Below are 16425 nucleotides of genomic sequence, written 5' to 3'. Positions count from 1 at the left end.
TGTGGCCTCAGTGTGCACATCTAAGTTAAAGTACCAATGATTGTCACACACTAGGTGTGGTGAAATTTGTCCTATGCATTTGAACCATCAAATGTTTGTTCAGCCCCTGGGAGGTGAGGGGAGCAGTGAGCAGCAGCAGTGCCATGCTTGGGAATCATTTTTGGTGATTTAACCCCCAATTCCAACCCTTGATGCTGAGTGCCAAGCAGGGAGGTAATGGCTCCCATTTTTTATAGTCTTTGGTATGACTCGGCCGGGGTCTGAACTCACAACTTACCCATCTCAGGGCGGACACTCTAACCACTAGGCCACTGAGTAGGTCCACGCATATGGAAAATTAGAGGGAACATTGTTTGGGGGTATCCATAATACGCCGATAGGGAGAAGTTTTTATTTACACGATGAGTCGGGTGTGTCCTGACCTTCGCGGTGGAGGCTCCGCCAAACTCCTGAGGCCGACTCACCGAACCCTTAGGGTTCGATCGAACCCAGGTTAAGAACCACTGGTCCAGAGTCCAGCCTGCGCCCTGTCAAAGCTCATTCTACACACATTATTGTATGAACAAGTAGACTCATTGTTTCACTACTTTAACTCTCTCACTATTCTCAGAAAAAAAGTTTTTAATGTTACAAACCACACAAAACAAGTCAAATGTTGAATTATAATAATCAATTAACAGCAGTCATTTTTATTATAATATTTTGTAGTATAAATGATATGAAAAATATCTTGTTTTAATGAGCTGTACAAGATGGCGCCGCTGTAGTGGCTGCTGGTGGCAGGAGCTCTGTGCTCTTGTGTCATCCTTTTGTGTTCCGGATGTTTCCCTCTTCTTTTCATGTGGGCTTGTTTTTGCCTTTTGGGGCTGTGTGACAAGGGGTGGCACTTTCATGACTTCTGCGGTGCTTTTTTGTGAACTCCTGGATCTGCCTCCCGGGAGCCTTTTGGCCATGGAGACCAGCTGCTGGGTCTCTGCCACACCAGAGTCCGTTTGGAGAGACTGGAGGAGATGTGGATGAAGAGACATGGCTGCGGAGCTGGTGCTGAGCGCCGGGAAGGACAAACTTCACAGTGTCTTGGCTGAATGAGCAGGTATCGGACACCTCGGTCTCCTTGGACGTATCCTCGCTCATCCATGCAGACCAGGACACTGGCCGAGACTTAGTGGGCGGCCGAGGGTGGAGTCGGCTCTCTTGGTTGCTTTGTTGGGTCTGCTCCTGTCTCTGGCCATGCTCCGCCCACCCCAGCAGACGATGTGTAGAACACCACAGAGTGTATATGTTTGTTTTTTGTTGTTGTTGTTTTACTTTTGAGGCTGTGTGTAGAAGTGGCTGGTTGCATCAGCTCTGCTCTTTTAATGTCTTCAATGTCCTTTGTGGTCTTTGATGTTTCCCTCTTACACACATGCTTATGGGTGCTATGGCTATGAGGTTTTTTTCCCATTGGCCTCAGTCTGGACCCCCTCTCCAGGGGCCCAGGTTTACACTGATTTTTTTTCCCTCACCCCCCAGCTTTAACCTGTTTCTCACCTTTTTTTAAGAGGCGCCGGAAGTTGGCAGACCCATCAGTGATCCTGTTCTGTCTCCCCGTAATGTTTGATCCTGTTCTGTCTCCCTGTAATGTTTGTTTGCTCCTGAATGGGATTGTGCTGAAAAGCTATATTTCCCCTCGGGGATTATTAAAGTCATTCTGATTGTGATTCTGTATGTGGTATGTCTGGGTGGGTGTCCTACTGTGTAGAATGTGAGACATGTAACCCTTTCAGAGATCACATTTTGTTCCCCTTCATACATTCACATTTTTCACAATGAGATGTGTGCTGTTGCACAAGCATGGGATAAAGTGTGTAACTTTTTGTCTGTAAAATACATCATTGCAGAGTTTTTTTTATTAGCATGTATGTAATCTAGGAACAGCATTTCATAATTAATATCCAAAACCCCAAACCAGTGAAGTTGTCACAATGTGTAATTCCTATAAAAAAACCAGAATACAATAATTTGCAAATCCTGTTCAACTTATATTCAATTGAATAGACTTTCAAATAGATTTTCAATGGGAGACAGGTCTGGACTACGGGCAGGCCAGTCTAGTACCCGCACTCTTTTACTATGAAGCCACACTGTTGTAACACGTGGCTTGGCATTGTCTTGCTGAAATAAGCAGGGGCGTCCATGATAGCGTTGCTTAAATGGCAACATGTGTTGCTCCAAAACTTGTATGTACCTTTCAGCATTAATGGTGCCTTCACATATGTGTAAGTTACCCATGCCTTGGGCACTAATACAACCCCATATCATCACACATGCTGGCTTTTGAACTTTGCACCTAGAACAATCCGAATGGTTCTTTTCCTCTTTGTTCCGGAGGACACAACGCCCACAGTTTTCAAAAACAATTTGAAATGTGGACTCGTCAGACCACAGAACACTTTTAGACTTTGCATCAGTCCATCTTAGATGAGCCCGGGCCCAGCGAAGCAGGCGGTGTTTCTGGGTGTTGTTGATAGATGGCTTTTGCTTTGCATTATAGAGTTTTAACTTGCACTTACAGATGTAGCGACCAACTGTAGTTACTGACAGTGGTTTTCTGAAGTGTTCCTGAGCCCATGTGGTGATATCCTTTACACACTGATGTGGCTTTTTGATGCAGTACCACCTGAGGGATCGAAGGTCACGGGGATTCAATGTTGGTTTTCAGCCTTGCTGCTTACGTGCAGTGATTTCTCCAGATTCTCTGAGTCTTTTGATGATATTACGGAGCGTAGATGTTGAAATCCCTAAATTCCTTGCAATAGCTGGTTGAGAAATATTGTTCTTAAACAATTTGCTCAGGCATTTGTTGACAAAGTGGTGACCCCGTCCTTGTTTGTGAATGACTGAGCATTTCATGGAAGTGTCACGACCAGAACAGGACTCTGAACACAGATGCAGGATTTGAAGACAATATATTTATTTGGACAAGGGAAGGGGTCCAAAACAGGAGAAACAAACAGGCTATAAAAACACAACTGACCTGAGCTCTAAACTAACAAAAATATCAATAACTCAAAAACGCTCCGTCTACGGAGGGAAAAAGGGGCAATGAACAAAAAACTACTATGTATAACAAAAGCCGCTCCAATGGAGGTGATGCTAGGAAGCTATTCTTACCTGAGAAAACTTACAAATCAAAATACTCCCATGGATCCAAAAAAGATACAAGAAACGTGGCTGTGGCTGTGGACAATGCTATGGCAAGGGAACGCTGGAGGTACGCACATGAAGTAACGAGACACTCTGGCACATGACAAGAGGAGGACGAGACATTTATACACATGAGGGAGTGTGACACAGGTGGGAACAATCAGGCAACCAGGAGAGACTTCAGACCAGTGAAACAGGAGGAAAGGCAAGTGACCTGAAACGAGAGGGAGAGTTAATCTTTCAAAATAAAACAGGAAATGGCAAGACGACATGACAACAGACGAAACCCAGACAAGACTTCACCCAGGTGTGACAGGAAGCTGCTTTTATACCCAATCATGGCACCCACCTGTTCCCAATTAGCCTGTTCACCTGTGGGATGTTCCAAATAAGTGTTTAAACATTCCTCAACTTTCTCAGTTTTCCAGTTTGAACGTTAAATATCTTGTCTTTGCAGTCTATTCAATTGAATATAAGTTGAAAAGGATTTGTTGTATTCTCTTTTTATTTACCATTTACACAGCGAGACAACTTCACTGCTTTTGGGGTTTGTATATTGAAAAAAAGAACATTAAAAAATAATAAAGTCCACAAAAATGTATCAATCCATTTTTTTTAAATTAGCCCCTTAAGTCGTTTAGCAGCTATAAAATGATGTTGCTGAAAAGAGGATATGTGTCAAATGTGTGTGTGTGGAGCACAAGCACTGATCCTGCAGCCGTGTGTGGAAGTGTCAGTGTGCACACTTACTAAATAAAAGCTAAATAGTGCTGGCACCACAGCGATGAGTGTTGATGATGTCATGTCTGTTGATCATGTTTTTGTTTGGCCATGTGCTGTTTTTTTTTTTTTACTCTTTTTAGTTCCTGGTTGCACTTCCTCGTTTGTTTGTTTCCTTGACAACCATTAGTGTCACCTGTTTCACGTTTTGGACTCATGCACCTGATTCATTTGAACTCACGCACCTGTTTTCAATCACCACATGACTATTTAAGCCTGTCATTTTCTGTTGGTCTGCCTGGCGACATCACATTCATGCTCTGCACTCTTGACACGCTGCTTACTCTGTCCAGGTCATAGTTCATGCTGCTCTTTTCTTGCCACGTAAGTTTTTTGTTTATTCAAGCCACTGTTTTGTACCTCCGCTGTGAGCGCCTTTTGTTTGTTCCTTTTTTTCCATAGTTCTGCCTTTGTGCTAGTTTTGTTTTATTAGCCAAGTTTGTTCCCCGCCTTGTGCGCGCCTTTTGTTTATACTTTTTATAGTCTATTATTAAATCATGTATTTACCTTCACGCCATGTCCGATCCAAATCCTTTGCACCATGGGAAAACAAACCACGCCAAAGTCCAAGTCTTGACAGATAAATCATATTGGGCGTGATAAATCATTATATTGGCATTTTCTCCCAGTATTGTGGCTGTTTTAATGATCAGCATATATTCTGCATATTATTTTGCATATTCTGCTCACTTAAGAGACGCCATCCACTTTGCACAGGTTTAGTAGATCAGCTCTGCGTGTGCCATCAGGTTTGCACCTGTTTTAGTACACGCAAACCTTTAACAAATCAGGCCCTGTGAGTCCAACTCCATCCTGGAGAAGAGGATTGTACTTTGTCACACCTGTGCAACTTGGGTGTGCCACCTGAAGACTAAGCTCCTGCTGGTAGCTCTTAACCACAATAAGGTGACAATCTCAAATATGAAAGTGAAATCAATTCAATAAAGTATCCTTGATCCACATTTTTCAACCCATTTATCTTAACTTGGTGGCCTAATTCTTCGACTGAATGTTCACCTTTAGTAGGACTTCACACACAATAGTCAATATTTACAAAAGTGACAAGTACAGTCCACTTATGAAGAAAACAAAAACATTCTTCTCAAACTAGTTCATCAACAAGTCAGCTGCATCATGCCTCAAAGTTTCCGCATTCTCCACTCATTCACACACAGAGAAACTTAACAGCACTGCCTACACTCTAGACATAGTCATCTTTTTTTTCAGCTTGTCTTTTACTCTACCAACTAACATGGAGTCATCAGTTCCCCTCTTCTTTGACATTATTTTCATTTCATTGTGTTGTCTGACCAGTAAACACTTGCAGCGTGAGGAAGTCCACATTGACACAAATAATGATAGCCTGCATCTTACTTTTCATCAACAGCAATAACAACTGGCCAAAATGTTTTTAATTGTCATTTTGAAGAATTTATCTGAATGTGCATGAACTATTTCTGTTCAAAATTGTTAGAAATGTTAAATGTTTAAATATTAACTGTCAGTTTACTGTACTGTGCCAACTGTACTACTTTATGAGTACGTCTTTTCTATTGTTTCATTGAAAATAAAACAGCAAAGTCCATTTGGCTGTCATCTGTTTTAATTATGAGACACAATTGTGTCAAAGTCATGATTTTTTTAATTTCATGCTTGAAATAAGAAATGATTACTTTAAAAAAGTAGTTTTATACTTGTGAGTGTTGATGACACAGCTTTGCAACAGTTGATATTCTAGTTTCAAGCATGTTTTACTCAATATAGGTCATCAAATCTCAGCAACAAGCTGTAATATCTTACTGAGATCATTTAGGACCAAAACACTTAAAACAAGTAAAACACATAAAATCTGCTTAGTGAGAAGAATGATCTTATCAGACAGAAAATAAGCAAATATCACCCTTATTTGAGATATTTCATCTTACTTAGATTTCAGTTTTTGCAGTGCACCCCCTGGTGGCGCTATTGCTGAAAAGTGGCAGCAGTCAACTGACAAGAAGTCTTCTACAAGCGCCCCTTGTGGCCACGTCAGGTAAATGCCTGCGTGGCTTTTCTGGGAAATCACCTGACCTGACAAGCACACCAGGTCGTGACAAGTTTGCAACCAAACTTCCTCATCGGCTGTTTTTCTACTGCTCACCAACTTATTTATTGAATCAAAGAAAAGAATAGAATATAATGGACTTCATTGTCATTATATTTGCATATAACGAGATGAAGGATCCAACTTAAGGTGCGGTAGTGGGAACAAATAGGGGATAGTGTTTCAGGGCTGTGAAGTCATCAGAAAGCACTTCTCACTAACTCTTACAACTTTAACCCAATTTGGTCAGGTCCTGCTGCTTTACTTGTGTCCAGGCTCTTTTAACTTGACTTTTAACAGGGCCCAGGAAAGGCCAGCATATAACCCCAATTCTTCAGAGTTTGCACTGGCTCCCTGTTCATCTTAGAATTGATTTTAAATCCTTGCTGTTTGTTTTTAAAGCTTTACATCAGGGGTGTCCAAAATGCGGCCCGGGGGCCATTTGCGGCCCGCAGGTCATTTTTTAACGGCCCCACGGCACATTTTAAAAATACGTTTGAAAAAAAAAGAAAAACATAAAAAGTGGTATAAAAGAGCAAACAGGTGAAATGTAACAAGAACATGTTGCAATGTTTACTCTAATAACACAAAGCTGCCATGCAGGCTGTTTCTTTCTTTAAAAAATAATAGTGAATCAAAATCAATGTCATTATGAATTATTGACCTATTCAAGGCTCCAATTACATCACATTAAATATTCCACTTTGAGATATTTTTTGGGGCAAATGTTGCATATTTTGTGTTTGCCATATTAAAAACTGAGCTGTTTTTTTTTTAAAGAAGGGCCTAAAAGGAACAAACAAAAAACATAAACAACAATAAAACGTATAATTGACGGATAGATCTGAAGTTGATCTCGAGACTATTGTGTTAAATGTAAACAGTAAAAAAATTTATAATTTGTTTTGTAACACTTTAATGAGTAGGACCCTTTTGGATCCCCAATCATTTTAGTGTGATTTGTTTTTAAGTGTCATTGCTCAAAAAATAATAATGAATTAAAATCAATGGTGTTATTGACCTTTTTAATGCTCCAAGTATTATATAATCTCAAATATTCCACTTAAAAATTTTATTGGGTGAAAATATTGCATATTTTGTGTTTTTTCCATAAAAAAAAACATGGTTTTCTTTGACAAAAAGAGCATACAACTTAAATCTTTAAAAACTTTATATTGACAGATAGACCTAATGTTGATCTAGAGATTTAAAACTTGAATAATAATACAAATAATAATACTGAATAATGACACATTTTTTATATTTTTTTGACCAAAACCCTTTTAGTGTCCCCGGGATCAAGCCCGAGTGGAGGCCTAAATGTGTATTTTTTATACATATATTGTATTGGTTTTTAAAATAAATGGCCCCCGCTTGCTTTGATTTTTCAGTGTGCGGCCCTCAGTGGAAAAAGTTTGGACACCCCTGCTTTACATGGACTGGCACCTCAGTATATCTCGGACCTCATCCACATTTACACTCCTGCGCGCGCTCTGAGGTCCGAGAGCCAGCTCCAGCTCGTGGTGCCCAAGACCAGACTTAAAACCAGGGGAGACAGGGCCTTCTCTGTGGTCGGCCCTAAGCTCTGGAACACTCTGCCCCTCCATGTTCAAACTGCTCCCACAGTGGACTGTTTTAAGTCTCGTCTTAAGACCCACTTTTATTCTCTGGCTTTTAACACTACGTGAGTTGTGTGGTCCTCTGTTGTCCTCTGTGTTTTTAAAATGTTGATTTCTATTTACTGTTTTAATTAGTTTTACCCTTTAAAATCGTTTTTAATCATATTTATTTTGTATTTTTTACAGTTTCATTTAATTTTTCCAAGTTTCGCATCTTTTTCAGATTCAAATCTGTTTTTGTTTTTTTTCCAGGTTCCCACATTGGCCCTTTCTTCTTTTCTTTTCTTTTTTTTTTTTTTTACATAATATTGGATATAGAGAACATTCAAACACTCCATTTGAATATAAAATATTTAATTCAATGATTTGGTGCTTTTTCAAACAGTCAAAATGAAGTACAAAGAAAACTAAGCAAAAAGGTACAACAATTCTTCACAAAAATGAAGATAAATATAACCTCAGAGAAAAATGTCATCTAAAAAAAATTGCGATTCTGATGTTGACAAGACTTTATTCAGCCCTTCAAAAACAATGAAAACATATTTTTCATACAAAAATAAAGTTATAGACATTGTAAAACCATTCTCTGTGAGACATTAATGACTTAGTATATTAATCAATGAATTAATCTCTGCCTTCTTTTTATTCTGTCCTAATTTTTATTCACGCGTGCATGCACATATAAACACATTTTATTCTTACTTGTTCAGTGTATTGGTATTTATATTATTATAATTCGGCTAAATTCTTTAAATTAGGGAAAAAATAATAAATATTGATTTCACAGTTACAGCATGGGGATATGTGACCACCTTAAGGAGGATTTACAGTAAAAACATACATATACAATTATTTCCAATATTTTAGAGTCATTCTTACCAATACACTATTTGTTTGTGTACATTGAAATGATTCTGATCCTCATCTAATGACAGCTACACGCAATTATTTTGTTGCTGAAAACCGGAAGCTATTAGTAGACTTCCTGTACTCTGCTGATGGTAATCCACGTTCTGATTTTGCTCTGCAAAATATTATATATTACACTAAAGCTAACGTGAGATTTATTGTAAGATACACAGTTATTTAATAGCAGTTGAAATGCTACGTTGTGGAATTTTCGTTTTGAATTGGTTGTTGCTCACGTCAGATGTATTACTATTTTGCACTGAGGTCGATATTATTTTCCCCCTGTAGACATCGAAATCAGCAGAGGTGTTAACCACATATTGTGTGTATGTGCGTTCTGATCACTCATTGCAGGTAATAATTGTTGCACTATGTGCGTTTTACGTGTCAAGACGTTCATATTTAAATTTGTATTGTTCGCCATTTTAACATGCGAACAACGTGGTCTGTCATATTCGCTAGTCACCACCAGAGGGTGCTAAAAGTCAATTTAGTTATTTGTGTCATGTATTGTATTTTGTATGTTTTTATTTTCTATTTCATAAATATTTAAAAAAGGATGATGTTGGTTAAAAACCAAGTTAAAAATATGTTTTATTGAATTAATTGTAATACCAGTAAAGATAAAAGCAAGTTAAAACCACTATACGATCACACGCGAAAAAAGTATACTGTTAAAACCATTGTATTAAGTCACATCTGTAATTGCATTTCATGTAATTGTAAAAATATGAAAATGTTATGTACTTGAGCAGACTTCCTGTACTCTGCTAATGAAATCGAAATCAGCAGAGGTGTTAACCACATATTGTGTGTATGTGCGTTCTGATCACTCATTGCAGCTACCAGTAAAGAACCACATCACCCAATCCAGCCTGTGTGTGGGTTCTTGGCGGGACGGGTACACAGCAGTTACATAAATATGCTTTTATTATTCAATCAACATAAAAAAACACAAGATACACTTACAATTAGTGCACCAACACAAAAAACCTCACTCCCCCATTCACACTCATTCACACAAAAGGGTTGTTTCTTTCTGTTATTAATATTGTGGTTCCTACATTATATATCAATACAGTCTGCAAGGGATACAGTCCGTAAGCACACATGATTGTATTTTTTTATGACAAAAAAAAATGAAGGATAATAAATGATACAGAGGGAGGTCTCTAACAGCCTACAATGAAGAGAGCTTGGCCATGGCAGAATTCAAGCTGCAGGGCAAGGAGTTTGAAGTGCCTTAATGAACTCATATGGTGAATATCTTGGAGAAAGCACACTGTCAGAAAGTGTTTGTCTTATTTTATTCTGACGCAGTTTTCAGATGTTAGATTTCCCGTGCTCTTAATTTGGCGATCTAGTCTGAGACGTCATTTCCTGTTTGTAGCGTTTCTGCGTAATATGGGCTCTTGTGTAAACAGCATTGTGTGCCTTCCTGACTAAAAATGTAAGTATACGTCGAATATAGCACGGTTATTAATGCTAAAATGCCTATAATGTGTTAGATGTAGCCTTAAACGAGTGTTTGTTTGCAACAATGTTTCCGCTTGACGACATAATTCGCCAGCTCAACTTTCGCCCTGTTAATACTTCTTGTTACACAGTAGTTACCCTATCCTACCACTAGAGGCCGACACAGACCACGTTTAAATCACTGTCTAAATCAACAGTGCTTATTCTCCATTCATCTCTTATGGACTGCTTTAATAGTCCATGTACATTTGTTTGTATATTTGTTTCACAACACATAGTAGAGTATATTATATTATATATAATATTATACATATCCTGTTGTATTATTGCATATTATATTGCCTAAATGTATCCTAATCATTATTTGTATGTGTTCCCTTTAAACCACACACACACCCCACACACACCTATACTACAATTGTTCAACTTCATCATTAAAGAGTGCCTGAAAGCCTCTCTGTGCCCTACTCTCTGACCGGAGTCCTTGTCCTAAGAAGATATCAGACCAGCATTCCGCATCCAGAGTAACCTACTCTATCACACACACCATCACTTGAAGTAAATAGTAGTATTTCAGTTTGAGCACATCATTAAATAGTTAATGTAAGGAAGGGATAGTAGTTCTTTTAGAGTTGGGACACGATGAACAGATTCCGGCCAGAGAATCCTTTAATCATCTTTATTGCTGAAAGGCAGATGTAAATGTGTGTGGTTTTGTTTGTGTGTGTGTGTGTGTGGTCTAAACAAATAGAGAAAAGAGGAAAACTACAATCTAATTATATACTCATTAATATGCAGCAATATACATGTATATGCATACATAATATAACATAATATAATATAATATAAAGGTATGCATAACAACAACAACATATATATACTGCATTTAACTATGCATGAACTTCAAACAAGTTTCTAAGCTTCAAAGGCATAAATGGCGATTATGTGGTCTCTGTCCCCATCTAAAGGCCAAACTCCGCCATCGCAATTGCAATGACGTTAAAAAAACTACACATGAATGTAATCGCCGTCAACGAGACTAATTATCTCTCAATTGACCCAGAAACAACTGAACTTAGCACACGATGCACCAAACATTTGCAGAAGTAGCAAGGCACGACATTCAGTTCAAATGCTGTAACAGTATGTGACAAAACTTACATTTAGTCGTCAACGCACACAAGGCTGGCTGCCACCATTGATTGAAACCGGCTATTCTGACAAAGACGTGCTTTAAGAGGGAAATGACATCACAGATTGACCTATCAACTTAAAGACACAGGAACATTACAGAACTGGTTAACGGCACACAATAGGCTTTCGTACACAGCCGCCCCCAACTGTCCGTATGGCAGTTGAAACCAGGAGAAAGTCTATGAGGTTGTGTCCTTGTCATCAAGCGGTGGAAGCATGATCAGTCGGGCGACTGGGCGAAGGTAGGTGCGATTCTTCACTTGTACTCTGGCAGTCCGGACCCGTCCATCTGCTCCTGGATGTGTCTGAATGATCCGTCCTACAGGCCACGATCCTCGGGGGAGTTGGGGATCCACTATCAAGACAACTTGACCAGCCAAAAGGGTCTTGCCATCGTTCCTCCACTTGTTACACTCTTGAAGCCCTGGCAGGTAATGCTGGATGAAAGACGACCAGAAGTGATCTGCTAGGACTTGGCTGTGCCTCCAACGTCTTTTTCCGAGACCACAGGGATCGTAGATTGCTTGAGGTAGAGATGAATCGTGATGGCCCATAAGAAGGAGATTTGGCGTGACAGGGTCTGGGTCTGAGGCGTCCGAAGATAGGTAACCAAGAGGTTTAGCATTCATTATGCCTTCAACCTCTATCAATGTTGTCAGTAATACTGGTTCAGGGTCTATTTGGTCTTTCAGAACAAATCTGAGTGCTGTCTTAATGGATTTTACTTCTCTCTCCCATGTGCCCCCAAAATGTGGTGCGCTTGGAGGATTGAATCGGAATGAAATCTGGTGCTCTGCAAGTTGCTCTCTCAACTGTGGTTCCATTGAAGCAACTGCGTCACATAATTCACGTTCTCCACCAACAAAGTTGGTACCATTGTCCATGAGGAGTTCAGAGGGTTTTTTGAGTAATTCTGTGGCTGCTTCGTATTCTGGTGAAAGTGATGCAAGTTGACTGTCTGAAGGCAGAGACCGTTCAGCCTTGAGCGCTCTCAACTCTTCTGGAAAACAATCTCCTTGTGCCTTTTGCAATACAAGCTTTTCGGCTTGCAGAAAATCCACGGCGGAAGGTGGGGATGAAGCACCAGCATCACCCGCCCCATGAAGGGAGCTAGCTGTCTCTTGTAGAAGCTGATTCCATGTGGAGAACTTACTGAAATCAGTAAGCTGAGTGGATGAAGCACTGGAAATAGTTCCAACGAAGGTGGATTTCCTCAGCTCTGTGGCATCCGGTTCCGATTCAGTATATGGGGATTCAGTGGTAACGTGCAGACAGGAAGGCTGATGGGAAGATGCGGAGATCACAGACGGACCTTGTAGGGACCAGCCTAGATTGGTACAGACTGCTATGGGCCCGCCAGATGGGCCTGCTCGCACCGGCTCTGTAGGAGCAAGAAGCTGAGACATATCAGAACCTATGAGGAGTAGCGGTTGCGCTCGATGGATAGGCAGCAAAGGAAGGTCTTTGAGGTGCTCGTAGCGTTTTTGGAGGGCCGCTACTGGATATGTGTGCTGAGATAGGCTCAGATTCTCAGCTGTGAAGGCATTTTTAATCCAATATTTCTTGCTTAGCTTGAAGATGGGGGAGACGTGAAGGCTGACTGACGAACCATTGAGCACTTTCACTTCTTGTTGAACAGTTCTCAGGTGAAGGGTTTCAGGATGCTTAGCAAGTTGTAGTTGCTCTACTGCAGAGGGGAGGATGAGTGTTCTCTCAGAACCATCATCGAGCACAGCAAATGTCTCTAGAGTGCGGTCTCCATTTTGTAAGAGCACTTTAACAACTTTCAGCAAAACTCTTTGAGGGCTTTGAGGCTGTTCCAGGTAGACTGTGGGGGTTTGGTTACTCATCATCAAGACTTGTTGAGATGACTCTTGGATCGTGTCATGCAGTACTGTGAGGTGCGTCTCTTTGCATAAGTAATAAGGGCGTTTAAGCGTACATGCTGCAGCTTTGTGGCCACGACCGCACTTCCAACATCTGTTACCTTCTTGGATCCACTTATTGATCTCACTGGTGTTCAGTTTCTTGAAGTCCAGACATGAGTTGAGATAATGCTCCTTACTGTTGCAAAATGTACAATAAGGACTAGGTTTAAAGGGTTGTGACTTTGTCAGATTGGTGCTCTGGCTGCTACCGGTCTCACCAGAACATAGGAGAACTGACGCTGTCCTTTGTTTGGGCCATGGACCATTATGCTCCCTCTTGGCAGGAGGAGGCCCCGGGTTGTAGAGGTGAGTGACTCGGCTGGCCAGGCGCTTAGCTTGAGCTTTAACTTGGAGCCAGGATGCCAGGTCGGGCAGGGTGTAAGTTTGGTTGGTACCTGGCTGTAGGATGCTTCGACAAAGACAGTGTTCCATAAATCCGTCTCGTTGAGCAGGGGGGCATTTTACTAATGAGGCGGTCAACGTGAGAACCACATTTAAGCTCGTATCCAAGGGGTCCCTCTAAAGTCCGCAACATACCAACTAAGATCTGAACTGAGAGAGCGAAGGTGTCGAAAGCTTCTGCATCCCCCACTTTGATGGCTGGTGAGTTAAGAATAGCTCCTAGTTCACTCTGTACTAGTTGTCTGGGCTGGCCATATTTGTCTTGTAGATCCCCTAGCGCAGCCGTGTACGGTTTTGGGTCATACATGAATGACTTGGCTAACTGCAGAGCGTTAGGGAGTTTGAGCTGATTTAGTAGAACTTGATATTTATATTGCTCGCTGAGGTGAGGATGACTATTCATCAAGTTCTCTAGCGCCATCTTGAGTAGGGCGAAATCACTTTCTCGGCCACTCTCAAACCTTGGAAGTACTGGTTTGGGAATGCCATAGGATGTAGCGATCAGCGTCTCGATGCCCGGGTAGGACCAGGGTGGTGCTGCCGGGGCTGGAATAGCAGGTGGTAATGTGTATTGAACATACTGCCCAGCAGGAGGAGGTGCACCAGCTGGAACTGGTGGTTGTGGCACAGAAGTTTGCATGGTTTGTGGCACTGCGGCTGCATGTGTCATTGTTGATGCAAAACTAGATGTGGGAAAGACTGGCATATGTTGACCTGTGAAAGACACAGATGCAGGCAAGGTGACAGAGACAGGAGGTGTAGTGGGGGCTACTAAAGTGGGGACACAAGTTTGTGCACCTTGGACAGGAATGGGAATCGTTGTCAATGGCTGTGTAATCGAGATAGTGGCAGCGGATTTCATTGGAGTTATTGATGGGAGCTGAAGCATGTCAGCAGAGGGCGGAGCTGACGTCGTTGATATTGCATCATCTTCAGACTCCGACAGGAAAGACTTGACAATACGGACAATGTGTAAGTCTTTCTCCAGTTTCTTTAAACGTCTGCGCCGTTCCATTTCCCTTGCCATATTCTCCTTGGCAAGGTGAGCATCCTCTTGTAGTCTTTGTCCTTCTTTAGCTTGTGCATCCAATCTCTTCGCCTCCAAGTCAGCTTTCCTTTCCTCCTCTATTTCTTGCTGTAGGTCAGCAAGCTCCAAACCTTTAATTCGCTCCTCTAGGGCAGCTGTTTGAACATCCAGAATATTTTGGAGCAGTTGAAGCCCATGCGATCGCCGAGAGGATCGACGTGATGAAGCAGATGACTGGTACTCTGACGCACTCCTAGCTCTGGTTGGCCTTGCTTCACCGTGTTGTCCTACTGGTAGTGAGGAGATTTGGGCAGCAGGCAGTTGAGAGGGAAGGAGGGTGACATCGTAAGGGGCCAAATGCTGTGGTAGTCGAATGTCTCTCTTTGGCCTGACAGAGGGCTGGTGATCAGCAGGTGATGAATCCTTAGGTCGCTGGTTCAAATCCGGCTCGAAGGACCAATGTAAGGAAGGGATAGTAGTTCTTTTAGAGTTGGGACACGATGGACAGATTCCGGCCAGAGAATCCTTTAATCATCTTTATTGCTGAAAGGTAGATGTGAATGTGTGTGTGTGTGTGTGTGTGTGTGTGTGTGTGTGTGTGTGTGTGTGTGTGTGTGTGTGTGTGTGTGTGTGTGTGTGTGTGTGTGTGTGTGGTCTAAACAAATAGAGAAAAGAGGAAAAATTACAATCTAATTATATACTCATTGATATGCAGCAATATACATGTATATGCATACATAATATAACATAATATAATATAATATAAAGGTATGCATAATAACAACATATATACTGCATTTAACTATGCATGAACTTCAAACAAGTTTCTCAGCTTCAGAGGCATAAATGGCGATTATGTGGTCTCTGTCGCCATCTAAAGGCCAAACTCCGCCATCGCAATTGCAATGACGTTAAATAAACTACACGTGAATGTAAACGCCGTCAACGAGACTAATTATCTCTCAATTGACCCAAACACAACTGAACTTAGCATACGATGCACCAAACATTTGCAGAAGTAGCAAGGCACGACATTCAGTTCAAATGCTGTAACAGTATGTGACAAAACTTACATTTAGTCATCAACGCACACAAGGCTGGCTGCCACCATTGATTGAAACCGCCTATTCTGACAAAGACGTGCTTTAAAGGGGAAATGACGTCACAGATTGACCTATCAACTTAAAGACACAGGAACATTACAAAACTGGTTAAAGACACACAATAGGCTTTTGTACACACACAAAAATATTTGTTTATTAATTCTTTCTTTTCATTTATATATATTTTAATGTTAGAGCTTTCTACTTTTTCATATTACATTTTTATTTTTTACAGTTTCATTTAATTTTTCCAAGTTTCGCATCTTTTTCAGATTCAAATCTGTTAAGTTTTTTTCCAGGTTCCGACTTTGGCCCTTTTTTACAAAATATTGGATATGGAGAACATTCAAACACTCCATTTGAATATAAAATATTGACATTCAATGATTTGGTGCTTTTTCAAACAGTCAAAATGAAGTACAAAGAAAACTAAGCAAAAAAGTACAACAATTCTTCACAAAAATGAAGATAAATATAACCTCAGAGAAAAATGTCATCTAAAAAAAAATTGCGATTTTGATATTGACAAGACTTTATTCAGCCCTTCAAAAACAGAGAGAAAACGTATTTTTCAATACAAAAATAAAGTTATAGACATTGTAAAACCATTCTATGTGAGACATTAATGACTTAGTATATTAATAAATGAATTAATCTCTGCCTTCTTTTTATTCTGTCCTAACTTTTATTCACACGTTCATGCACATATAAACACATT

The 16425-nt window shown here is 40.6% G+C and overlaps 1 protein-coding gene across 1 annotated transcript in view; it reads right to left on the bottom strand.

Moving 5' to 3' along the window:
• Nucleotides 1-15714, bottom strand: part of LOC133621993 (class I histocompatibility antigen, F10 alpha chain-like) — a 76866-nt gene extending 61152 nt beyond the window's left edge. The window contains exon 1 of the mRNA XM_072913583.1: nt 15678-15714. Within this exon, the coding sequence (XP_072769684.1) occupies nt 15678-15687 (10 nt within the window). The 5' untranslated portion in view covers nt 15688-15714. The remainder of the gene's footprint in view (nt 1-15677) is intronic.
• Between the last annotated feature and the right edge of the window lie 711 nt (nt 15715-16425).

Source organism: Nerophis lumbriciformis, linkage group LG07 (assembly GCF_033978685.3).
Source record: "Nerophis lumbriciformis linkage group LG07, RoL_Nlum_v2.1, whole genome shotgun sequence".
NCBI lineage: Eukaryota > Metazoa > Chordata > Actinopteri > Syngnathiformes > Syngnathidae > Nerophis > Nerophis lumbriciformis.
This window is presented reverse-complemented; position numbering and strand designations above follow the sequence as displayed.